This window comes from Citrus clementina, unplaced genomic scaffold (genome assembly GCF_000493195.1).
Source record: "Citrus clementina cultivar Clemenules unplaced genomic scaffold, Citrus_clementina_v1.0 scaffold_4, whole genome shotgun sequence".
Taxonomy (NCBI): domain Eukaryota; kingdom Viridiplantae; phylum Streptophyta; class Magnoliopsida; order Sapindales; family Rutaceae; genus Citrus; species Citrus x clementina.
The window spans coordinates 22,347,989-22,374,248 of NW_006262274.1; the positions used below are offsets into that span (position 1 = coordinate 22,347,989).

The 26,260-nt window shown below is 37.1% G+C and overlaps 4 protein-coding genes across 4 annotated transcripts; 2 read left to right on the forward strand and 2 right to left on the reverse strand.

The window, feature by feature from the left end:
- Positions 1-225: 225 nt before the first annotated feature.
- On the forward strand, positions 226-12,447 carry LOC18043702. Its single transcript, XM_024186314.1, has 19 exons — positions 226-751; positions 831-882; positions 1,529-1,921; positions 2,837-3,162; positions 3,243-3,440; positions 3,549-3,746; positions 3,864-3,938; positions 4,026-4,092; positions 4,193-5,249; positions 5,326-5,382; positions 7,012-7,086; positions 7,250-7,292; positions 7,575-7,724; positions 8,659-8,844; positions 9,108-9,418; positions 9,768-10,020; positions 10,107-10,877; positions 11,332-11,578; positions 11,911-12,447. The coding sequence occupies exons 1-19, from the start codon at positions 362-364 to the stop codon at positions 12,363-12,365; spliced, it is 5,304 nt and encodes a 1,767-aa protein (XP_024042082.1). The 5' UTR covers positions 226-361; the 3' UTR covers positions 12,366-12,447.
- Positions 12,448-12,540: 93 nt separating this feature from the next.
- Positions 12,541-13,606, forward strand: LOC18043704. Its single transcript, XM_006438236.2, has one exon. The coding sequence runs from the start codon at positions 12,667-12,669 to the stop codon at positions 13,276-13,278; it is 612 nt and encodes a 203-aa protein (XP_006438299.1). The 5' UTR covers positions 12,541-12,666; the 3' UTR covers positions 13,279-13,606.
- A 2,261-nt stretch (positions 13,607-15,867) lies between these two features.
- Positions 15,868-19,228, reverse strand: LOC18045074 (inorganic phosphate transporter 2-1, chloroplastic). Its single transcript, XM_006438237.2, has 3 exons — positions 18,186-19,228; positions 17,337-17,528; positions 15,868-16,938 (listed from the first exon to the last, which is right to left on the reverse strand). Exons 1-3 carry the CDS (start codon positions 18,894-18,896, stop codon positions 16,114-16,116), a joined length of 1,728 nt encoding a protein of 575 aa, XP_006438300.1. The 5' UTR covers positions 18,897-19,228; the 3' UTR covers positions 15,868-16,113.
- A 1,801-nt stretch (positions 19,229-21,029) lies between these two features.
- Positions 21,030-23,268, reverse strand: LOC18045075 (L-tryptophan--pyruvate aminotransferase 1). The gene is made up of 5 exons (XM_024186315.1): positions 23,134-23,268; positions 22,502-22,805; positions 21,666-21,961; positions 21,325-21,602; positions 21,030-21,244 (listed from the first exon to the last, which is right to left on the reverse strand). Exons 1-5 carry the CDS (start codon positions 23,229-23,231, stop codon positions 21,030-21,032), a joined length of 1,191 nt encoding a protein of 396 aa, XP_024042083.1. The 5' UTR covers positions 23,232-23,268.
- Positions 23,269-26,260: the final 2,992 nt, after the last annotated feature.

Sequence of the window (26,260 nt, forward strand, 5' to 3'; positions counted from 1 at the left end):
TGCTAAAGAGTTACAATCTGTTGTGCCATCGTTTGCGTACAAAAATCTTCTTCTTAATTCTTCTCTTTATTTTTCTTTACCAAATGGGTGATTAATATTAAATTTTATATTAATAATTAAATTAATCTTTTTTATTTTATTTATTTATAATTAAAATAAATTTTTTAGCTAAATTTAAAAAATAAGAAAAGACTAAGAAAAAAAAGGGAAAAAAAAAAGAAAGAAGGAAGAAGATCTTAAAATTAAATCCTCTTGAAAACTGTGTACCCCTACGAAGAAAAGGGAAAAATCAAATTCCCCTTTTAATTTGTGTAACGAGCGTCGTTCCTCCAGGACGCGACTACGAGAGACCTAAAACAACATGGAGGGATACCAGCAGTCCCACCGGTACATGAGACCACCACCAGCACCGGCATCGGGGCAACAGGCACCACCGATGGGAGATCATTATCATCACCACAACCCTTACCTTCACCAGCAGCAGCAACCAAGACTGCCAGCCCCTCCGCAAGGTCATCAATGGTACTCCAATCAATTTCAGTACCAGCCTCCTCCTCCTCCATCTCACTCTCCATCGCCACCCCCTCCTCCTTCCCAGTGGGCTCCACCCGCCCCTTCTCCCGCTTATCATCCTCCTCCTCCTCCTCCCCCTCCTTATCCTGCGCACCACTACCCTCTCCCTCCTCGACCCCACGTGCCTCCTCCTCCTCCTCCTCCCCAAGTGTCCCAATCTTACCCTCAGCCCAATCAGGTAATTACCTTTCTTTCCTTTTTGGTGCTTATTCAATGCCAAGTCTTTTTTTATTTAATAATAAAATCAATGTTTGCAGGATTGGGGCAACTCGAACTGGAGTCATCACCACCAGGGCTGGGATTACAGTGGTAGGTAGTTCCATTTACGTTTTAATAGCAGGAATTTCATGTCAACTAGTTTGTTACTACTTTCCTTTTTCATTTCTTTAAAGTTATTCCAGTTCATTTGTATATCTTCCTAGTTATTGGTCTGCGAACACCTGTTTATTACTGGGATGAAAGATTCTATCTCTGTCTCTGCATTGTCCCAACTCTGCAATGCACTTTCTGAAACTTTCCGAATAATTATTCTTTACGTAATACATGGAGTAAAATGGAGAATAGTGATTGGACATGTTACTTAAGATGAAATAATCTTGGGATGGTGTAGTATCTTTTCCTGCTAAATCAGTCTCACTGTTACTTGGGTTGCTTTGGACTTCAGTGAACCTCAACTGTTACTATAGTAACCCAGGAAGGTTTATCAAAATGATTAATGCTCTTGGCCCCAATATACATGCTACCGTCACACCCATGCTGGTGTTAAAATGTAGCCGTGTTTGCCATTCTACTTCTTGTTGCTCTTTTCACACACTCTCTTCTGTCTACCTCCAAATATAAAATAAAATTAAAACATTGAAATATAGTTTTTTTTTTTTTTTGGGTTGCTATTTTTGTCACCGATTTTTGTTTCAAATGATCTTTGTAATGACCTTTATGATTCTTCTTATGGCAGCCCAGAACAATGCGCCAGATTGGGCTGCCAGGGCTAAGGAATGGGCCAATGCAAGGGCTGCAATGGAAAATCAGCATATTCAGTCTCAATATCCACAGCCTGCTGATTTTCGTTATGCAGATACTCAACAACAGTCCATTCCTGTGTCTAGCTATCAGCAATTTTCAGTTCCATCTGCACAGCCACACCAGCCACCAATGGCTTATCAACAGGAGAATGCGGCCATGAGTTCTGGGCCATCTTCGTATGGTCCTGATGTGCATATACCTTACTCTGGTAGAGATGGAGCTTCAGCTGGAGAAGCAAATGTTGGATTTCCTCATCAAGAAAGTTCATGTTCCAGTCCATCTGTTCATCAGCAGGAGGTACCTTCTAGTTATTCTTCTGTTACAGGTAAAAATTCACTAGCATATTGAACTTGCATGTGAAGCTTGTGCTCAAGAACTGCTTCTATGGACCTCATCCTTTTTTAACTACCCCATTTTTTATTTCTGTTGATGCTTGTCCTCAATGCGACCTTTGCTGGAGCTATATTTCGGATAAAGTTCAGGATCTTCAGCATTTCAGACATCAAACTTTAGCATATATTGAGTCTTCTTAATTTGCTTTCTCAATTCAGTCCATTTGGTTTGGGCAAGGTCATTTTCTCTTTTAGTAAGTTGATTTGGTTATTGGAAAGTAGTTGAAAAGCACCATCACATTCGTGAAATGAAATTGTGACTATTTTTTTCCTTATTTTTTATTTTTTGAGAGTCCCTGTGTGATAATTATATGTTACTTGCTCTGTGTGCTGTGCCGGTTGGCCTTGAATGACATTTTATGGGTTTTGTGACACATGAATGCCCCATCTCTATCCAGTGCATAGATATGCGGAATTAGAATTTGACCCATTGTTTAAAAACTCTCGAATTATGGAAATTGCTCACCATTCTGTGATGCCTGATGCCTGATTGATGCCAGCTATTTCTGTGATAGTCCATGCACAAAGGAAACTGTGATACCTGATTGATGTCTTATTGAGGGTATATAATAGTCTCATTACCGTGTGTGGGAGGCATGGCAATATCAATTGGTTGCTGATATATTTTGCCTGTTTAATTAACTACTTTTAGATTATCCATTGCTGCTGTAAGTAAAGGGTAGACGCTTGTTGCTTTTGTTTGATTCCCAGAAACTTCAGAGATCAAATTTTGTCTGCATAACATCTGAAAAGCAAACAAATAGTGTCAATTTGGATTCCTATGTGCTTAAGCTTTGGTTTATTTTATGTCTTCGACCTGCAGTTTTGACTCTTTATACCGATGGCAGGTACAGAAGAGACCGCATATCAAAAGGAGCATGTGTATGGATCCTTGCCTATGCCCATTCCTTCTGCTCAGGAAGGACAGCCATTTACATATGGGAATCAGGCTGCTGATCCTCCAACTGTTCTCAGCGACCAGCCTTTAGATTTTGCACCTAGGTTTAATCATGATCAGGATCTTCACATGCAATCCAGTTATGCTGCTCATCATGAGTCTGCAGGAACTGTAAGAGGCATTGACCCTGTTGCAGCAGTGCCTTCTGTTAATTCTTGGACGCCCCCTGTCACACCTGGTGTTGCTTATCCACCAATTCCTCCAGCAGGCTCACAGGTCTTGGTTCTGGTTTTATGATTGTAACTTTGCTTTCAGTTGCTTGCTTTTAATATGCTAATGTATTCTTTATTTCTCAGCATGACCATTCCATAGCCATGGCTTCTGTTCCTGGACCTGCTGCACATCAATTTGTAAGGTTTCCTGGTTCGGGCTTCCAGCCAACAATTTCATCTGCTAGTGCTTTTGGCATTGGTGCAGCAGCAACACTTCATCCTACAACAGCCTTTCCAGGTGATGTGTATGGGGTTTCTGGCGTTTCCGAACGTCCCAAAAAGGTACTTTATTTACACTTGTTGACTTTGAATGCTTCTGTAATCATTATTGAGAGATTCCTCACAGAGTAGCTACCCATTTGCACTTGTATCTTTTGGAACTTTTTCTAGGCTCCAGTGCCCAATTGGCTTAAAGAAGAAATAATTAAGAATAAAGCCGCCATCACAAAGTCTTCAATAGAAAATACTAAAGAGGAACCCGAATCCATTGAGGATGAAGTTGTTCATAAATCATCTGGGAAAGGTGAACAGGCAGATAGCAAAAGCATTGATTCTTCTAGGTCAACCGAAGAAGAAGATGATGATGAGGTTTTATTTCTTTTTCTACTTAACCTGATTATAATTTAGTTTTTCTTATTATGATATAGTTATTTGGATGCACTTATTATGCCTTTGGATTAAACCTGAACTTTTGCTTCTATGTAGGATTATGTGGAGGCAGCTAGAACTGCAGCAATTAATCAGGAAATAAAACGCATACTGACTGAAGTTCTTTTGAAGGTTACGACTGCCTGATGGCTGATGTTCTTCTAATTTTAATGACTTTAATTCCATAGTTTTCATTTTTTTCACCCCGCCCATTGACAGGTTACTGATGAGCTGTTTGATGAAATTGCAACTAAGGTTCTTAGTGAAGATGATCTGGAAATTGAAGGTGAGCACATTGTGATCTCTGAGTATGTACTAGCTTTTTTTCCTTTTTAAGAGTTTTCTCTTATAGTATGATCTCTTATAGTATGACTTGACTACTGCAGTTAACAACAAAAACATGACTTCAAATTGTAAAGTATCACCGCCTCCCCCATTAGTCCCAACTCCTAAGGCTTCTGCAAAGGTTCTTGTTCCAGTTAAAGCAAAGGAATCGGAAACTGAAGGTGCCAGTGAAAAAACTAGTTCCAGCTCACCTGGAGATGTATTGGGTCTTGCAAATTATGCCTCAGATGATGGTGATGATGGGGATGATGAAATTCAAAGTTTCAGCATCAATAAACATTCTGAGAACATACATGATGCTGCTGAGAATGGATTACATGTGAAACCCGAAAAGCAAAATAAAGCTGAGACACATTCAGGGAGGGATTTGAGCAAAACTAATATCATTGGCGCTATCAGTGCGTTAGGTGAGAATAGAGATGATACTCATGCATACTCTTCCAATACGGTCACTGGAGATGCGGATAATGAAAGCAGTGTTAATGGTTCTGGGTTGGATGAAACTTTGGGAGAAAAGACTGGAATGAAAACGAAAAGTGAACTGCCTGGCACAAATGTCGGTGTGAAAATATCAACAAATGATAGTTTACTTAATATGGAAACCAGAATGAAATCAGTTAAAAATGATCAACATGAAAGTAAAAAGAGTTCTTTGGGGAAAGACAGTGGTAAGGAAACAGAGGTTGGTAGTGGGGTTGACAACAAGGGTGATGAAGATCATCGGAGACTGGATGAAAGACATTCAAGAAAGGAAAAGGCTGATGACCAAAATGGCTCAAGAGATAAAACAAGAGGTGGAGGTGCAAAGTCCGAGGAAAAGCCTAAGGAATTCAAGTCAAGGAAGAGATACGCTGATGATGTCAAGGAGGACAGAAAAGATGCAGAGAGACACCAAAGAGGCAGTATCAAAGAAGGTATTGATAAAAAAAGAGAACGGTCAAAGGAGGAAGATACATCAAGACATAAACTTACTAGTGACCCAGACAGGCATAAGAAAAGGCGTTCTTCTTCAATTCGCAGTAAGGGTAGAAACAGCAAGGAAAACTCAGTTAGTCATTTCAATGATTCAAGTGATCAATCATCAGATGATTCTAAAAGGTTTCTATCTTCTATGTTTTCATCCCTTCTCTTCCCACCATGTTGTGAAGATCTCATATTCTGTTATGCACTGCAGGAAGCGGCATTCAAGAAAACGCTACTCATCACCATCACCTGTGAGGTCTAGTAGAAGGTAACCCACGCATCAGTTCATAACTTTTGTTCATGTTCCTGTTTCCTAATTTGAAGTATTTTCAAAGGTTAAATTTGGAGTGTTTAGACATACCATGGGAATTGAACTGGCTATTGTGGTTTTATATAACATTTTATAGGGAAAAAAAGAAAGGTTGTTTTCTATGAGGACATATTTCCAGGAACACCAAAGAAAATTAAGATAGGCCATTAATTTAGTTCCATTTATTTGTTCTTATGTCAAAAAAAAAAAGGTTGTTTTGTATGAGATAATTGCTGACTGATGAAGATGATGGTTTAACTCCAATTTCATGAGTTCTTAATGCCACTTATGAAACTTGTTAGTTATTTAATATAAGACTAGGATAGCTGATGACTTTTTTTTGTTAATATATTTTTTGGTGGTTTCTGTTTCTCACTCTCACATGCATATTCTCTTCTGGTGTCAATTTTAAATGCATATAGTTTGATTGTTGACACTAATTTTACTTTTCGCTCTCAATTTGATTCTTAAGATGGGACTGACCTTAGACACTGAGAAGAGGATTTACTGGATTAACCGTTTTTATAGCTGTATCTAGGTCAATTGCAGTAAAGCAGCCTTTAAATGTCCTTTAAATGCACTTTCTGTTACATTTTTGGTAAAATTCCTTGGTCTTTTATTTTTTGGGTTTGTATACATAATTTGTAAGATTAATGCCATCCACCATGAAGACTGGCTCTGCCTTGTCTCGAAGATTATATGTTCTGCAGTTGTTAATTTTCTAATTTTCCCATCTCTAAAAATTTGGTGGTCAAATCTCTTTCTGTGACATGGTTTCTGTATTTTCTGCTCTTGATGATGTGCAATACAGTGGTTATATTTGCTTTGATTTGTAATCACATAAATTTCACTAAATGAGAAATTCGCACTACTGTCTATCCTGGTAGGTTTTTGGAACCACTTTACAGTTGACATTCTGCTCAAGTTTTATATTTTCTTATCCTGTCGTAGTTCACACATTCTTTTCCCTGGAAGTGTCCTTAAGTTGATAAATGTTATAATGTAGGCACTTATTGTAAGCAATGGATAAACTGTTAGAGCATTTCCTGATATGTGATGGAGAGGCATATAACTCATTATCTTCGTTTTGTCTTTTCCCTGAGAATTTATACATCTTTTCTCAGTTGGGAAGAATTTAAATGCAGAAGGTCAGCACTAGTAAAGTTCAATACGTTATAGGTTGATGCACAAGCCACAATAGCCTTCTGGATCTGCAGGATCTCCTTTTGTGATACTTGGTTTCTTTTGATGATATAGATCCTTCCTATGTCATTAGTGAAAGAATAATACTAGGGATCTCAACATTTGGATCCCAATTTGTATGTCAACTGATGTGGCATTCATCTATTGGATAGTATAGTAGTAATTTTAATAGTTATAATTTCACTTGTCGCTGGGATATAAATTGGGATCCAAATATTGGGATTTCTAGCATTATTGCTAGTAATGAAAACAAACTAAAAAGATAAAGGGAAAAAAATTGTGGCAGCCTGAATATTGAGTTTGACTATGTAAGAGGCTAAACATCTCATGAATTATATATATTTTAACTTACCATATCAGTGTGATCAATGTTTTCATTTCTAGACATGTTACGCGGTCACCACATAGCAAGCATTCTCAGCGCAGGCATTCTCCCTATTCTTCTCTTGAAACGAGCAGGTATGATACCATGTATTCTTAAGATTAAGACTGTGTTAATGTTCATAAGACATACACAACCATCATTATAACAATATGCAGCTCAGGTGAAACTGTTGGAATCCTAAAATTTCATTACAGACTTGCATGTTGCTTAGTTCATTAACTTTGCAATTTTTGGCAGGGGCAGGCGGTCGAGATCTAGATCACCTGTGCGAAGGCAGAGATGATTAAAGGGATTTCTGTGGTTGATTCAAGGTTTGAAGGAGAGGACTTCTGTTTGAATGTATTTGAAGGTTTGATGTACCTGGAAACTGGAGATTTCACTTGTGATACTGTTGTGTAGCAATGGCTTGCTAGTAGGTTTCTGTGATCTCTCTTGAGTCTTGACAAGAAATGAATGCATGCTTAGTGAAGCTCTGTAGTTTCTGTTCAGTTTAGAATTAAGGATGGTAGTATCTTGTGCGTCTTTTGATGATGCTTGTATCCTTGTCTGATTTTGTTCTCAGAATAATCACCTGTATCTCAGTTTTGTGACTTTAGGCTTGCAACAGTTCTCATGTGGTATGGTTCCTATCGGCAGTTCTTGTGCGGGTTGGCAAGTTGTGCTTAGTAGACTATCAGAGATTCTTAATTCGTTCATTGTTTTCCAATTTAGTGTATGTTTGAAATTGAGTTGCTGTGGTTTTCCATCAGTCACTGTTGCTGAAAGATGGAATTACAAATTATCAAATGCAGGTGGATGGCTGCTAAATATTAAGATGTCAAAATATCAAACAATTTAGGTTGTAAAGAATATACTTGTGTTGTTTCGATTGAAAGATTGCCCTCAAACAGTCAATATTTGGATTGAAATATCCTGCATGCTATTTGCATGTAACTTGTGTACGGTTTAATAACCATATAAACCCTCCGTTGAGTCAAATGGAAAACTGGGCAGCCGAAACAGAGTTGATTATTATTAGTGGACCTGTCTATGGTACAGATACTGTAACAAACATCTCCCGTCATCCCACCATCCGATTATCTATTGTTTGGTTTCTCACTCCACATCCAACCACATCCAACGGCTGATGCTGCAGTCTGTAGCTTACAGATTCTATAAGCTAGTCAAGTCCTATTATTAGTATGAAGTATGAACAATAAAATGCTGATTTTTCCAAGCTGAACGGATTTAAAATCAAAATTTTGACCTATTATTAGTATGCACGTGTCACGAAATGAGAATGATCAATTTAAATTGAAAGCAGTTGAAACCTAGAACAAGAAAAAGTTGAAAGGTAATTGTTCAGTTCAGTTATTTAGTTAATCAAATGGTTATAAATTCTTATATAAATTAATGTAGTATTATATATTTAATTGGATGAAATAATTTTTTACTACATGATTAATTTTATTATTATATATTTATATTCAATCAATAAAATAACAGTTACCTTAATTTATACAAAAATATATATATATATATATTATAGAAGTGCCGGTATCTTTTGTCTTCGTATAATCGTTCGTTAATTATACGCACAAATGGGCCTAAGAAATAAAAATATCGACAGCGCTCAGCCCACTGGTGTCATAAAATGAAATAAAAATAAAAGTCAATTGACCTCACGGCGCAAACGCAAAGTGAACTGGTGGCGCGGTGGTGGAAGTGGAACGAAAGCTGACGTGTTTATGACGCGAAACGTCACATGTCCCGTGGATTTGGCCGTCTCGGAGGAGGTGCGAATGATAGTGGTGGCCTTTATGCGTTGGCAGCTCCTCCACTTCACGCCACAGGTCAGAGCTGCATTTTTTAATTCGGTTAAAGTTCCACTTCTGACTTCTCTCTCTCTCTCTCTCTCTCTCGTTTTATTGAAAGTATCCAACTTCATTTTTGAATCGAACTTCATCTCGTTCTTATTTGCATTACAACAATGAAATTGAAAATGAAGGTCCTTTCTCATCGTCCTTTTTTGTCCCCTCTTTTATTCTCTCTCTTGCTTCGAATCCTTATAAATGTGGTAATTCAATGCGTTTTGTTGTTTTGATTTGCGTTGCAGGTGGTGTTGCAACTGGGTTTGTGGTCAATGTGGCTGTCTGGGTTCATTTTAATTGGCCTCTCCATTTATGCTACTCACAAATTATCCACCTTCAACAAAGATGAGATCAAGTACCATCCAAAAATTGCAATCTTTGCAGCACCTGCCCCGTTTACTGGTTCTGCTGGATTCAGGCAGAGTCTTGCTATTCGGTCATGGCTTGGCTTGTCACCTGATATCACTGTTATTCTCTTCAGCCAACACCCTTCTGTAGCTGCTTTTGCCGCCAACTTTGGTTCCAGACTTTTTGTTGAGCCCAATATCGATTTCACGTAAGCAGTCCATTTTTTTTTTCTTCCCAATTGACTGCTTTTGGATTTCCACTTGCTTAATATTCCATTGTAATTATTAAATGGTCACCATTTCGTAATATCCTTTAAATCCAATTGAATATTATCCCTGTTAGCAAATGTTGCCCTGTCAGCAAATATTAACTTTTCATAGCTTTAATACTTCTATATTGAATACAATCTGGACTATCATTTATCAAGATTGTAAACTCTTGATTCTTATTTATGCAGTCATTCAAATCTGTGTTGTTCAATTAGCTCTTGTTTTGTTCACAATTGAAAATCAATTGATGAAGCATTAGCCTTCTGCTCTGTGTTTGGGTGTTTTTAGGTTTCTCGGTACTCCATTCTTCCATTCTATGGTAGCAAGAACACAATCATTTAAATCAGATATATCTGTTTTGATTGATCCAGAAACCATTCTCTTGCCCGACTTCATTTGCACTCTGAATTATGCTTATGAATCTGAAAATGACTGGCTTCTTGTTGCTTCATCACGAAATGTTTCCTACTTCCCATTTAACTTGAGTGATGATGGGAAATATTGGCTGAAAAAAGATGGGAAAATGGTTACAACTCAGGAGGTATGGAGGAATTGAATTCGGATTGAAAGTTGATGGCCTATTGGTAGGAACTCAAATACTCAATTGATGTTGTTTCATTTCATCAGTTCCAGGAGATACTTGATCAGAGTCCACAGTGGAGTCTTTGTGAAGACAGAATGCTTTTGGCGTGGAACAACGTGGAGCTACCCTTACATAATGGAGTTCTTCCTCCTTTCTTGTATGGAAAAGGGATTCACAACCAATGGGTTATTAGTGAGGCCCTTTCATGTCAACAAAGATTTGTATTTGATGCCAGTTGGACTATCTCAAGTTTATTTTTTAATGATCCTGAAAATTTATCTAATCAGTCAGGTAAAGAGTCCCAACTTTCAGGTGCAGAAAGGAGAAGCTGGGAGTCTGTTGGCAATTCCCGCCTTGGGTCTCTATATGGATCATCTTTCTTTCTTGAAGTTAATTATTCTGGTCTTGCAAATCTTGTGAAGTGTGATAGGCAATATCTTTTTGTCAATACAACAGAAAACATTGTTTATCCAGTTACATATGAGAGACTGAGCTTCTGGAAGGGACAAATATTCCATTCTTGGAGGTTAAAGAAACTTATGGCTTGTGTTGGTGGTCTTAAATTATTGCACAGAAGATTAGATTGCTCTCTTGCAGATCAATTGAAGGCATTGCCACCCCTTGATTTTCCATTTTCCTTGGAGTCACTCCTTTCAGTTATTGCAGATAAGAATAAGACAGTTGTGCTTGCAGTTGCTGGATATAGTTATAGGGAGATGCTAATGAGTTGGGTATGCAGATTACGTCGCCTCAGGGTCACTAATTTTGTTGTTTGTGCTCTCGACTATGAAACCTACCAGTTTTCAATCTTGCAGGTATCTTTTCCGTACATTTTCACTTTTTTTTTCACCTTGAAATGACTTTTATCATTTTTTGGCTCTTTCTCATGTGACAAAATGCATCTTATGTGTAACCACATTCATAAACAAAATCATAACCAAAATAGGAAGCTGGGGGCATGCTAAATAGGACCAAGGTTTTAGCAACAAAAGTATATCTGACTTTTGCAAAATTAAAAAAATTAATTCATTTTGTCTTTTCTAGAGAGCCAATAGTTCGCATTGTTTAAATTTGACTGTCAGGAGAATGTAAAGTATGTTTAGGTACAATGATGATTTATGTATTCTCACATGGTTTTCAGTGCTTGGAATTGCTTTATATAATCCAACTGGAAATTGTTTCAGTTGTGCTTGTTTCTTGAATATTCTCCGGCAAATCCCTGTGGGGGGTGGTTCTTGCCTGCGCTTTTCTGATTTTATTTTGTCCCAGGGCCTACCCGTTTTCAATGACCCATCAGCTCCAAGTAACATCAGCTTTAATGATTGCCATTTTGGAACAAAATGCTTTCAGAGGGTTACCAAAGCGAAGTCCAGAATGGTGTTGCAGATACTGAAGTTGGGATACAATGTTCTTTTGAGTGATGTTGATGTGTATTGGTTTAAAAATCCATTGCCATCACTTTACACTTATGGGCCTTTTGTTCTTGCCGCACAATCTGATGAATACAAAGCAACAGGTGATTTACCCATCTATCCATTGTTGACATTGTTTAAAATATGGCTTGAATATGTACAGTGGAAGGATTGGATTATTAGGATATCTGATTGAATTTTTATGCAATTTACTTCTCGATTATTTTCATTTCTTCTTTTAATATTTGTTGTAAAAAGCTCTATCCATTTATCTATGATGTTATTACTAGATAACATGCATATTGCTCCTCCATATATGTGTGTGTGTGTGTGTGTGTGTGTAAAGTGTTGAAAATATGTAAAATCGCCGCCTTTTGAATGGGAAAATAAAGAGATGAAACACTTAGATTCTTTGTGCTGCTGTTTCTATCTACAGGAGCCATAAATTTACCAAGGCGCTTGAACTCTGGCTTCTACTTTGCTCGTTCAGATAGTTCTACTATTGCTGCTATGGAGAAAGTGGTAGAGCATGCAGCAACCTCTGGTCTATCTGAGCAGCCAAGCTTCTATGACACTTTATGTGGGGCAGGTGGGTCCAATCGTAAAGGAGATGATAGATGTGTAGAACCTGAAACAAACTTGACAGTTCATTTCTTGGACAGAAACCTCTTCCCAAATGGTGCATACTTGGGCCTGTGGCAGAAAAAGAATGTAAGGAGAGACTGTGCAAAGAAGGGTTGTCTTGTTCTACACAATAACTGGATAAGTGGGAGGTTAAAAAAGTTGGAACGTCAGGTTCTTTCAGGCCTATGGGAGTATGACACTGGAACAAGAATGTGCATGCAGAGGTGGGACAGGACCAAACTGACCAAACCGACAAGAATTTTCTAAAACATACTGGTTTTTCTTATCTTTATCCTGGCCAACTTTGTTCATATCGTTAAAGAAAAGAAAGGGAGGATATATTCTTTCACTTATACTTGCTTGTATACTAGGCCTAGGTTTCACCACTGCTTCATTTGGGAATAAATAAGAATAAGGACAGCCGGCCAGGGAACAAAAGGTTATCCAAATTAGACAATGCATAATACTATTGAAATTACCTAAAGCTAACATGATGCTCCCACTTCCTGCCACTCTGCCATTGACTCTGATGAAACATCTGGATCAGACAGCTTATTAATTGCTGGCGATGCTGAAGCGTTTTGCTCAATCATTAGGGCTAGTCAGGGAGAAGGATAAAGATTCCATAAGAAAGAAGGAATCTGGCGAAGTGCCAATAACATTGGACATGACCGTACAATCAAGGGATGTATGTGTACGGATAGTTCATGCAGGGGGACAGGAAGAGTTGTACCAAAATGCAGTTCCCGTTTCACAGTTGATGGAAAAATATCCTGGGATGTGCGTTGCTCGGCCTGAAGTTTTCAAAAATCCTCTTGAGTCCTTTTTGTGGCCGGAAGATAAGCTCTTGCCTGGTCAAAAATATTACATGATTCCATCTACAACCGCACAGAAACTGAAGCAAAAACACCTGAAAAAATTTAAAGTCCAAGGACCTTCTGAAGTTGTAGTAGATATGTCAGATGCAAGGATCACTTGGGAAGTGCGAGAAGACCTTATGGATGAGTCTGTTCGTTCTGCAAAAGATTTCTATGTCTCTGGGGAAAGTTGGTTAAAACGTCCAAACAAACGAGGAGTTAGAAAGAAGAAGGCTTTCGTACCACCCCTTCCTAAGAGAATGATGTTCCATGGATACGAGTGGGAACCCAGCTTAACCTCTGTGCTAGAACTGTCTCCATGAATTTGTTTCTTTAAGGGCTCTCATCTATGTATTCTGGTACATTATTCTGCAAACCAGTTGAATTGGTAATATAGGGATTTAATGTTGGTTGCTCGAGAGATTTAATGGACAAATATGATCATTAAAATAAATTAAATGTAATAATTTTCTTGCTCTATTCTTGCAACGGCATTTCTTAGTTAAAGGACTCGTGAGTACTCTTGTAGAGACCGTTTTTTGTTATTACACCATGTAAATAAAACATTAGATATCCTCCAGGTCACTTTGTCATCTGTTGGTGATGTGATGTTTATGGATGGTAAAATATTTTGAGGGTAATTAAAGTAGGGTTGGATGTTAAGTCCAATTTTAATTTTGTTTATAAAAAAGATTGGGTATGGGTATAATTTTTTTTATCTGTTTATTTGGTAGTTTGGGTACGAGTATAAAATACTAATACTTGTACACACTTACTAAAATCATTTGTGTTTGGGGGATTTATAACGACGAGACCAGCCGTACCCTGGACGAGGAGTCAGCCTCCTTATAAGCGAGTAGACGGGTGAAGTCTAGTAGCAAGTATCAACGAGCAGGAAATTTCTACTTGGCCACGAGGACAAGATGACCTCCTGCTACGAGCCGACACCTTTCCCTGCTGAAGGTCGAGGTCGGCAAACCCAATCTACAGAGGTTAACGAAACGCGCACTCCTATCCGAGAATCTAGGCACGAAACCCACTCAGTCGGAACTACGACATTCAAGCATCCACTTCCGTGAGTTGGGGAAAGTGATGGGCATGGATCGTGGGGGATCGGATTCACAGAAAGGCTATAAAAAAGGTAATCAATAAAGGTAAACGAGTTAGACATTTTCACATTAGAACTTAAGAAAAAACATCTTCGTTGAGAAAAGGGAGAAAAACTCAGGCATTTTCTATTGTCTAAAAGATTAAAGAACAGCCACGAGATTAGTGGCCGAGTTTCTCACAAAAGTAAACCAACATTTCTGACTTGAGCATCGGAGGGTTTACACTGGGAAAACTCCCAGCGTGCTCTGACCAGTTCTGTGTGCGCATGAGTCTGATAAAGTAGAAGTCATACGAGACATTGTTTTGCTCGGTTAGAAGGGTTACGAGGAGAATCTGCTGTTGGTCGTGAATTTGAGAGTTGAGGAAATATACTGATCGAGAACGAGCAGACATTAGAATCTCGCATCAACAATTTGATTATTAACTATTTATTTATTTGTTAATGTTTTAAAAAGTTAAATTCAAATAAACCTTTAAAAGGTAAACATTAGCACTTAGTAACTTAATAATCGAAATGACTATCTAATATAATATTATTGTAGACATTTACGTAGAGATTTTAGTCATTTAATGGACTAAACACTTACAAATAAAATCTTGTAATAAAAAAAACGATAATAGAACAATATTCAAATTAAGGTCAGTTGAAGGGAGCAAATGACAGATAAGGAAATGTTAAAGTGAAGATTTTTGTTTTCAATCCAAATATTTAATAATATACTAATTGGAATTAACTTAACAATCATTAAATTATAATTATTATTTACTTAAATAAAAAAAATTAAAAATATTTTAGAATAAAATGCTAGATGTTCATCTGATAAATAATTAAGGTATCGTTTTTTTTTTAATATATGAAGATGTTATAAAAGGGGATAAGGGCTTAAGGTAAAAAAAAGCCTAAGCCAAGCTTGACTCTATATATATTTTTTAAATATAAATTTATAAATTAAAATAATACATTAAAAAAAATTTTTGAATCCACTAGTTTATAAATCAATAATGATTCAAAAAACTTAAAATCATAATATGAAATTCTCTCTTAAGTCTTAATTAATTGAGATCGTGCTTGAATTAAATAATTCACTATTAAAAAATTAATTACGTAAACTTTAATTTGCTTCATTTTTTATTTTTTATTTATTTTATTTAATTCATTATTAACTATTAATTTATTAGCAGTTTACAATAATTAAAAAAATAATTTAAAAATATAGTTTAAAAATAATAATTTAAGAATATGAAAAAGCCCAAACTCGACTAAGCCCGACCTTATACTTTTCTTGATATGGACTTGGGCCGTCCAAGCTTAAAAAAAAGCTCCGTCTAGACCCTATAATTTGCCATCTAATATGAATATCTCTAATTTTTATCGCTCAAGTCAACAATCGGTAAGGGAAGTGGGAAAAATGCCCTCCACAAAACAAATAAAAATATATGAATATTGACATCCCCACTTAAGATAGTTTTGTCCTCGATTTTTGGAGTGGCGATGGTTTCAAAGTAATCTGTTTGAGCTTGGATGATGTGCTCTGACGAACACAAATAGTAGCATACCAGTTGCCAGTTCGGGTTTGGAATTTTTGCTGATTCCCCTCTTCTTTGTCAGCCATGATTTCATGGCGCTGTCCTCTAGAATGAATGTACCCCAATTAGTCCAGTCCAAGAAGGATCTCATAGGCTTTCCGGTGAGAAGTAACAATAAATTCATCGAGAATTCCAGTTAGTGAAATAATGAACAATTTATTTCCAGCCAGTAGCGTTTCATAACAATTTTTTCATTCAACACAAAAAGTGTAGTCCTCAAAGAGCAGGTCTTAAACCAAGTTCAGCAGGACAACCAAGTATTGTCCCCTAAATTTCCTAAGTCTGAAAAAAAAACCAGCTGTGGCATTCCCAATGCCACAATATGTAGTGACTTCCACACTGGAGGAAACCACGTCAGCTCAGGAAGTAATAATCATACAAGAATTTTGTTGGGAAAATTATGGGTGAATTAGTTAATCACATGAAATCAAATTGTTTCTTTTTAAAATTTAAACTTCTATTCAATATATAAATGACAAAAGCTTGGTCAAGATCCATGTGTAGAAAACAGCAAAGGTGGCACCAACAGGAATTGTCACAGCCCAGGAAAGCACAATTTCTTTCACAGTTTCTGCTCTAACACTGTTTAGTCCTCTTGCAAATCCAACTCCCATGACTGCACCCACCAAAGTATGCGTTGCTGAGATGGGCAATCCCAGCTTCGAAGCAAACAGAACCACCGAAGCTGCAGCAAACTCAGCTGCAAATCCTCTAGTGGGTGTCAGTTCTGTTATCTTCTTACCAATTGTGGCTATCACTCTATAACCCCATATCATCAGTCCCGAAACAATTCCAAAACCTCCCCATGCTAGAACATCTATTGGAATAACAATCTTAGTTCCACTAGCACTGCCGTGAAGAATAGATAACGCAGCCGCCAGGGGACCTATTGCATTGGAGACATCATTTCCACCGTGGGCAAATGACATGAAGCAAGCTGACAGTACCTGCATATACCCGAAAACACCATAAACTATTTCCAGCTGGGTACCTTTGGGGCCTGCAATATCAGAGAAAATTCCAATACTCTTGTTGTGGATATTAGTATCCTTAGGCTCAGGTTGCAATGAGGTGGATTTGACGAGGAGATGACCGAGTTGTTTCTGAATAATTCTGTAAACTAGGAAGGCTCCAGCAGCACCAAATGCTAAAGCTTGGGCTAAAGCCAAAGGAAAGATCTTGCTCAGAGGAAATGCTGCAAAAGAGATTCCAGTTACACCCACAAAAACAGCAATTGGAGCAGCAGCAGCCGCAGCTTGTCCAGGATTTGGAGCACTGTATACAAACTGAAAAGCAAAAAGGTTATACAGAAACAGAGCCTATCCCCATGCCTGTAAATGAATATAGGTTAGATTTAGAAAAGTTTGTACATCAAAATTTATCATGCATACAAGCTGCCATTTGATCACTTTAGCCATTTCGTCGTAGGTTTGTACTAATTAATGCAAAGCATTGAAAAAAGAGTCAGCATATGGTGTCTAAGTAACTTCTACATGCTCATGGCTCAAGATTTTCTGAAACTCTAAAGCAGTGAAATCATACTCCTAAACTAATATAATATGTATTTTAGAAACCACAAGCACAAACAGATAAAGTTTAAAAATTTCACAAGCCAAGGCAAAGCCATGTTGGATGCAAGGCAGCGAGCATTATTAGTACAAGTCCATAACGTGAAAGCACATACCCTACGAATGCATTTGTAGACAAGAAATGAGACCAGTGCTCCCAGTATCGGTGAAATCACCCATGATGATGTCACCCTCGCCAGTGAACTCCAAAAGACAGCACCAGCTCCCCCATAAACAAGACCAAATCCAACCATCGATCCCACTATACAGTGTGTGGTGGAGACAGGCCAACCATAATATGATGCAACCTAATAATACAAGATACCATTAGTGGAGTTAAAACATAACTGAAAAATGTAGAGCATATAAGCATTAAGGAGAGCAACTGCCCTTAATTTTAAAGCTATTAAAGTTATAAGAGACATTATTTAAGACTTGCATGAGCTGCTTATAAAAACAATAACTAATTGGAAACTAAAAGTTCAATACTTTTCGGGTAGCATCTAATAATTGTTAAAAAGCACAATCTTGGACTTTCAATACCTTTGTAAATACATATTAGTACAAACATATTAAATACTTAACAGGCATAAGTATAAGAGGCGATAGAAGAAATGAATACTCCTGATTACTCTTAAGTAACTGAAAGCTCTGTTTACTGAAGCTTTCACTTAACAGGCATAAGTATAAGAGGCGATAGAAGAAATGAATACTCCTGATTACTCTTAAGTAACTGAAAGCTCTGTTTACTGAAGCTAAGAATGAAAACTAGAGTATCATTTCAAAGGTAGACATTTTTGTAGCGATGGCACAAATTCTTCCATAAAGTTTATTCAGAGCCTGCTGCTTAATTGAGTTGTTGTATACTCATGAAAATTTCATATTATTAAAAGCTCACAAACAAATCCGCAATATCATAATCAAGATTTAAATACTAATTAAAGAAGGAAGCTCAAATAATGTACCTGCAACCAAGTACCAGCTGCAGCCAAAGAAGAAAGCAAGCCAGCAAAAAGGAGGGTGTCCTTTCCCTGAAATACGCTAGCAACAAGAATCCCCTTCTGCATTGTACTGGTCACATGGGTTCCCATCAATAACGCTCCTGAAAACTCCAGTACAGCCGCAGTCAAAACAGCTTGTCGCAGTGTCAAAGCACCTGATCCCACTGAAGTCCCCATGGCATTGGCTACATCATTGGCTCCAATATTCCAAGCCATGTAAAAACCAAATAAAAGTGTTGCATGTGATAAAAGCTTGGTCTTTATATCCAGTCCTTGACCCAAAGACTTCATAAAGAAAGGAAGAGTAAGAGCAGCCAAGGCTATGCATATCGAAATAGCAGAGGCCGTACTTGAAGATATATGAAAGGCTTGTGCCATTCCAGGCAATTCGTCATCACCAGCTTCAGTCTTTGCAGGTTCATCATGATGATGTTCCTGAACTTGGAGTCCTTCATTTTGTTCTTCTTCACCTTCAGCTTCAGCAAAAGATGATATACTAGCAAAACTATGCGTGAGTCTTGAGTTCTTGAGGCTCAGGAGAGAATAAGATGATCTGGGTAGAGATAAATTTGGCTTGAGAAGAAGAGCTGAGGAGGAAGAACGATGTTTATGAAAAAGAAATGCTTCTGGTGAAACAGTATTTCTTGAAGAAGATGAGCAAAAAGGGGGAGGCATATTTTGGAGGGAGTGATAAGATAGAGAGGGTGGGGAAAAGAGAAAGAAGAGTATCTAAAGGAATTATTCAGATGGATTCTTGGCCATGGAATGTGCAACAGCTCATTGTGCTCAACAACAAGAAGAAAGAGAAGTAGGTGGTGGTGGAGATTGGGAAGAAATGAGAGTGAGTTCATTTCCAATTTTATTTTTTGGACTTTTGAATGGAATAAAAAACGTTAGGTGTGAGAGTGGATTTGGCAGCATCCTTTGGTTGATTTTAAACGAGTGGTGCTTGTTTCTCTTGAGGCTTCTCTTCACCCATGCCATGACATGCGTCCCCACCCTACCATCCGAAGAATTTTCAAGAAAAAAGAAAATAATTTTAGAGACTGATAATAAAACTTTATCCACAAGAGATTCAATTGTGTTTCCTACGGATACTTGTTACTTGGTTGCGTATGGCCACGTGACATTGTGACTCGCGCCAGCAATAAACCTATAGCAGGAAGAAATCTTTATATACATGCATACATTACATAAATAAAATCTACCATATTATGTTTTGTTAGACTTTGTCTTGCTATTCCCTCGTTGCGATCATGCCTCCCCCAAAAATGTCATCATCTTTAAGTAAAACTAGAGCAAAGATTTAAAGCTGTTCAAATAGCTGGCTCCACCTAATCAACAACAGAAATTGATTGAGTTCTTGTGTTTATACCGTGGTCCGTGGCCGATAGTGAGGTCCACAGATAGGGCTCAGCATAGCCTAATAATGAAATGAGTTCTGTTATTTGAACTCTTTGACGATAAAGGGATGATAGAAATGCGTATCCTTTTGTCTGTTGCTTCAACTCCATTCATCATCTTTTGTTTGTTACTTTTTTCATTTAAAAAATAAAAGAATAAAAAAAAATATTAAAATAATGAAAAGATAACCATAAAAATAACGAAAAGAGATTCAAATAGCAGCACGTTTTTTACAATCAAATTTTCTTGTTATCCTCTCTCTCTCCATCTCTCACCTCTCATTTACTCAACATGAGCCATCTGCATTTAACAAGTCTCTCTCTGCATCTCGCTTATCACAAGAAAGAAGTTAACACCCGCATGCTACCCATTTTGCCATTTTTGAGATTTTCGGTACCATTTGTTTTGATAATCAAGGATTTTTATCCAAATTACACATAAAACACAATCTCCGAGTGCTCAGTATTTCGATTTATGTCACAATCTCCCAGTGTCAAGTAGCTAGCTACCGTTCACGTTCCACAGATTATTTTTCACATTTAATTAATTCAATTAAGTGGATGATCATATAAATGATACCACGATACCACATTGTTGAATTAAAAGTTCAAAATTTTGTCATTCACAAGATAAAATAAAAATTAAAAAAAAATACTTACTGATGGGTCACTAGAACTGCAGCAGCAAGCAACAGCTAGAAGTCTCTTAGAAGCCTAAAGAGCCAGAACAAGATCATTCCACCAAAGCAGTGACGTCGTAGATGAAGAAGACTCGATCGTGTCTGTTGTAGATCTAGGCTGGGCAAGAACAAGAAGTGGTCGTCATCCGGTAACGAAGCAAATGGGGCTGGGCGAGAAAAAAAAAAAGAAGGGGGCTGGGCAATTTTCTTTTCCTTCCGGATGAACGGAAAGAGAATAACGAAGGAGGGGAGTAAACTAAGGACTGGAAATCTGGTCAAAAGCTAAAATTTAACATGCTTTCCAAAAATAAAATCTTTATTTTATTATTTATTATGGGCCCATGCAAAAGTAAAAGAATAATAAGGAAACGCGTGAAACGGCAGTGGGCGCATGCGTTTCTGTCGTCCTTTTGTCTTCTTTGAGTTTGTTTATCATTTTCCTAATGAAATTAACTGGGTTTTGACGAAGAATCAGAGTGTGGCCCATATCTACGTGTTACATTTTCATTTTTCCGAATTACTAGAGTTAAATTATAAATTTGATCTGTCCTTCCTCCATCAATAATAAGTTCCAAAAATTGATTAGATATTGAAGGAACAAATTTACATACATGAATGAATAAAAAGAAAAGAAAATAAGAAAGCCATGTATGGTATTTGCGAATCAGATCGTTCCATGATTAACATTTTATCGCAAATATATATAGATGGAAATTGGATCGCCATCAGCTTCCCAGATGCTTTCCATTACTAATGGATCCACCTTGGATTGCCGATAACCTCTCCAAGAAAATATTAAAGATCTCCTCTCGACTTAACATGCTAACCCTAGCATACTTTGCATCAGCCCCGAAACGTCTCCCGCCTCGCGCCATTATCCTTTCTGCTCTCAAAAGTTTCTCACAGTCCTCATCCTCTTTGCTCTCCAACCATGCAAAGCCTGTTAAATTACAAGACAAAAAGATACGCCAAATCAATTTATTAGTTATCTATTTATTAATTGATTGATTGATTAATTACCTGGATGCGAATTTGTGAATTTTCCAGTGAAGTTGCAGTATTCTAGTGGGTACTCAGGCAAACCAAAAACCCCACTTTGTCTAATCACTTGGCGCAGCATATTCCATCTTTCAGACATGAGTCGTCGGCCGTACTCGAAGAAATTAGGGTAGTCGTCGCAAACGATTCCAAGAATCTTAGCAGCTCGGAGCTGGGATTCTTTTGATACGCCTATGCTACCAAGTTCTATAAACCTAGTCATCTTTCTTGCAACTTCTGTATCCTTAACAAGCGCCCAGCTGAAAATATATCTGTGTCAGTCTCCATTTATAACAACTACTAGAAATTATAAATATGCTCACCCAATGCGAGAACCAGCATGACCAGTGCATTTTGAGAGAGTAAATAGCATAATATCATGATCAGCAGCACCGGTAATGGGTGTGTACTGTGGCCAGTAATAGGCTAGGTCATGTATAAGCTTTCCTTCAGCAGATCGGTTCACCTTCGCCAACACAGCTTCTCTGATTGTTCCATCAGGATTGTTTGGTGAGTTAATAACCTCTATGTAAGCTCCATTATTTTTATCAAACGTGTTCGCATCACCATCCCATTTGTATAGCCCTGAACGTAAATAGTCTGTCTCTGCTGGATATTGCTGCAATCAATAAATTTTTGTTATATATAGTTCCATATTAAATTAAACCATAATAATTAATAACTGACTGATCGCGAGATGATTAATGATTAATTATAATAATCGTAGTTGAGTTCTTTACATATAGTGTAGTGGCACAACTCCAAATCTTGATCATGTTTAACTCAAAAGTAATTAATTAAACTTAATTTTATGTAAGTTTGCCCAACAGTTAGCATGGTTCCCCCATGCTGCCATGTTTAAATGAGTAGGATCTATAACACATGCATGCTACACATGGAATACCAATTTTTGTTCATTTTAGCTAAGTGTATGTTTAACAAACATGTTTGTTCCTTTGTCTCATGATCTCTGCAAGATGCGGCAATGTCGCAAAAATGTGCATGCTGTTTTAATAGATTGTGGTCATTTGACTTTGCTTTAAACACGTACGTGCTAATCAGGATCTAGATATATCCATGTTGGGGAAAAAAAAAGGTCAAACATAAAGGGTTGACTTTAATTAAATGTAACGGAATGCGATTTCATCAATTGGCTCACCGAGTAGTAAGGGGCAGCGGAGACTACACTGATGGGCTCGGGCCCTCCGGGAGAAGAGAGAGCGTAGAGTGCAGCCTGATAGAGTTGCGTGGAGCCCGTTCCGATCACGATATGCCGACCGTCGGATACTGCATTATCAACCCCATGATGAAGATTGTTGATTGCTTCAGCGAGTTCCGGAACCAAAAACCAGCATACATTTCCCATATCGCTTAAATAGCTCATCAAATCACTTCCAGAGATCACCATCGTACACTTATCTCCCAGTTTCCTCCAAAACGCCTCAAACGCCATTGGATCGCCCCTGTTGATTAGGATTAAGTCACAATTATCCTCTTGTTTATTGGCTATAATTAGCACATAAAACTTATCCATTACAAAATAATAATAATAATAATAATAATAGCAAAATTCCAATCTCATCAAAAGATTTATCCGAAGGAACAACAACCCAAAGCTGTAAAGAAGAGTTAATGGAACTTCTCAACAATATTGGTTCAATAAAGATTATAAGCATGAATCATTACGTAAAATACAACTGTACGTGTGTGTGTGTGTGTCAACGAAACAGCAGTACTAAAACCCTAGAGAGTGCAGTGGCCTAGGGCAAGAATTGATTATATATGACTTACTGCTCAAGATTGATGCTGGAGATTGATGAAAGAGGAGTTTTTGGATTGTTATTAGCCGTAATAATACAGTTAGCTGCAGCAGTCTCAAAACCAACCATCTTGATGTAGTATTTGGTATGTGTGTGAGAAAGTGAAAGAGCCTGCCTCAGGTAAAAATTAGGGTTTGAATGTGGGCTGCTTGATGTGTTAGCTCTTGGTTATATATAGAGGGAACGAGGTGGGGATTAACGAGTGGGAGTGGTGCATGATTCTAGCAAATATCTGCTCTCCAATGAACTTGAAATGTATGTGTTCCAATCTCATCAGATTTTGTTGGATACTATCTGATTTATATTATTCTTTATAGAATAATTAATAGAAACTTGAAAGTGAACATACATTTATTAATGGGAACACACATAGGAAAGGCAGAAAACCAGATTTTGTTGGATACTTCGTATAATTCATAGCAATATCATGATTATGTGTCATTAATTAAAAGGTCATATTTGCTTCTTATCTTTTTTATCCAAAATGCCATATGGGAAAAAAAGTGTGGTCTTATGTGTTATTTTCTACTTATATCAGTACTAAAAAAAAAAAAAAGAGAGAAAAAGAAACAGAAAAGAAATTAAGAAATGCTTTTGCCCTTAGTTGCCAACTGCAATCCAGAGGATCAACTTTGAAACTATAGAGATAGATGAACCTTTATTTGAAGACTGAAGAATTATTAATACATTCAATTAGTTTAAAAACGAAAACGACTTCAACACTCAAATTTATAATCCTAATTAGATCGACGATTAGCTCCAAACTCCCAACTTCATTATGATGAACTAAACTATTGGCGCCCGCTTAACCCTCAGACACTATAATATTTAGTCTCATGATAAACTTAAGAAATCTCAATCACTTACTATTTCATAATAAATAAAATGAGTAACGGTTTTGATAACATGATAAACTTTAAAAAAACTCAATCACTTACTATTTCATAATAAATTAAATGAGTAATAATTTTGATAATATAACGGTTACTTTATTTCACTCATGCATTTAGAACAGTGCAAAGTCAAAATTTTATTGTAACTTTTATTCAATAACTATCAATCACAATATTACTTTAAAAAAAAGAGAGAAAGGTACAAAGCTTAGCTTAATACATGAAATGCAATCGGTAGTGGAGTGAAAAATTTAAAATTGAAAGGAACAAATAAGAATAAACAATGTATATTATGTAACAATTAACGATAAAATGGTATCAGATAGTTTGTATAATATAATATGTGGCAAATGAATCAATTATATTTATTTTGGAATATAAACAAGTAAGACTGGTATATTTTCAGGGTGAAATTAGCCAAAAAGGAAAAAAAATTAAATAAACAAATAGAGATCATAATTAAGTTCCTAATGAATTTAATGATTCTGCATTGATTATACACATATTATTTCAACCAGATTATTAAACTGGAAAAATATCCGTCGGTCAACTTCTCCATGAGAGATATATCATATAATGACGCCCTATTTGCAGACATCATATGCAGCACAAATGGCCCCTCTGCTAGCGTGTTCTGTGCCTCCAGAAATTGCTCGAGACAAGCAAACTATCATCTGACTATCTGCCCTAAACCAGTCAACGTCACTAATTATATCGGAGTGTTTTTTTTTAGCAATGTCTGAATGTGAGATCATGTGTTGTCGTTTAAACACATAAACAATTGTAGAAACATGCGTTTTGATCTTAAACACATGAATATAATTGCTATATTAGTTAGGTTGATCATTTAATTTATTCAAGAAAATTTAGTTTGGTCGCCTACACACATGACTTGTGTCGCACATCCAAACAGAGCGACCCATTGTCGGCGTCAACTTCATGTGCCAACAACGACTATGCATGCGGCACCGGTGATCAGTCAAGCGACGTTCGCGGCTAGAGTTTCTTTTTTAAAGAAAGAAATTAAATTATAATCGGGGATTTATAAATGATTTTTTTTTCATCAATGCATTTCAAGTAAAAACTTACTACTTCTCTAAGATTTGAGAAAAATACTACAATTGCCGTGGTAGTGGTATCAATATTTTTGGGAATTTAATGAAAATGACCTAAAAATTGACCCAATTTACAAAAGTAGCAAAACTTTTACTTTTTTTTCCCTATTTTTGTCGAAAAAGATATATATTTTGAACAATATGTCTCTAAATATGTTGGGGATACGACCACTGGCTAATGGTTGATATCTTGATGATGTCTCCTTGAGATGCTCACATTGTTAAGTCGAATGTTTTAATGAAGTTCATTTTTAATATATTATAAAATTGTGCGGTTTAATAATATTAAAAATTAATTCTATTAAATCGCATGACTTAACAGCGTATCCGTAATAAAAAGAATTGAAGCGCTACAAAAATAAGAAATATTTTAGTATGCTATTTTATAAGGCGGTCATTTTTTTTCCCCCGAATTATGGTTATCATGACTATGAAATTTAAATATTACAGACGGATGCAACCCATGAAATTCGCTAAGTCCATGTCGGCCAGCCCACGATCAAGCCCAACGAGCTATGAAGCCCAGTGACCAGACGATTATACTGACCTTATCAATTATTCCCAGACCTTGTTGATTATTCTGCATCGGCTTCATAATCATACCAACACTGATCTGTATTCCGAACTAATTCGTAGCAATCTATCTAATATATGCACTTTGGTTTCCTAACACTTATTTGAACATATAATTCGGAACTGAATGCATACCTCATCTACAAATTATGATCAATCACAGATAGCAACACAAGTTAGGTGTGTCAGCTCCTCAGTAATCTCTGTGATATAAAAATGACGTAATTTTGACTCCACTTGGGCAAAATGGATGCCACTAGGGGTGGGCAAAATCGGGTTCGGGTCGGGTTCGGGTCAACCCGATCGGGTTTCGGGTTGTTCGGGTTAGACAAGGAACAATCCGAACATAACCCGAATTAATGACCCGACCCGAACCGACCCGAACTATATTCGGGTCGGTTCGGGTCGGGTCATTAATTCGGATTATCTCGTTTGTTATTTTAAATGAGATTGAAGTGAGAGCAGGCGCGATCTGGTTGAGTTGCTGTCGATTCGAGATCATTAATGGCAGATCAGG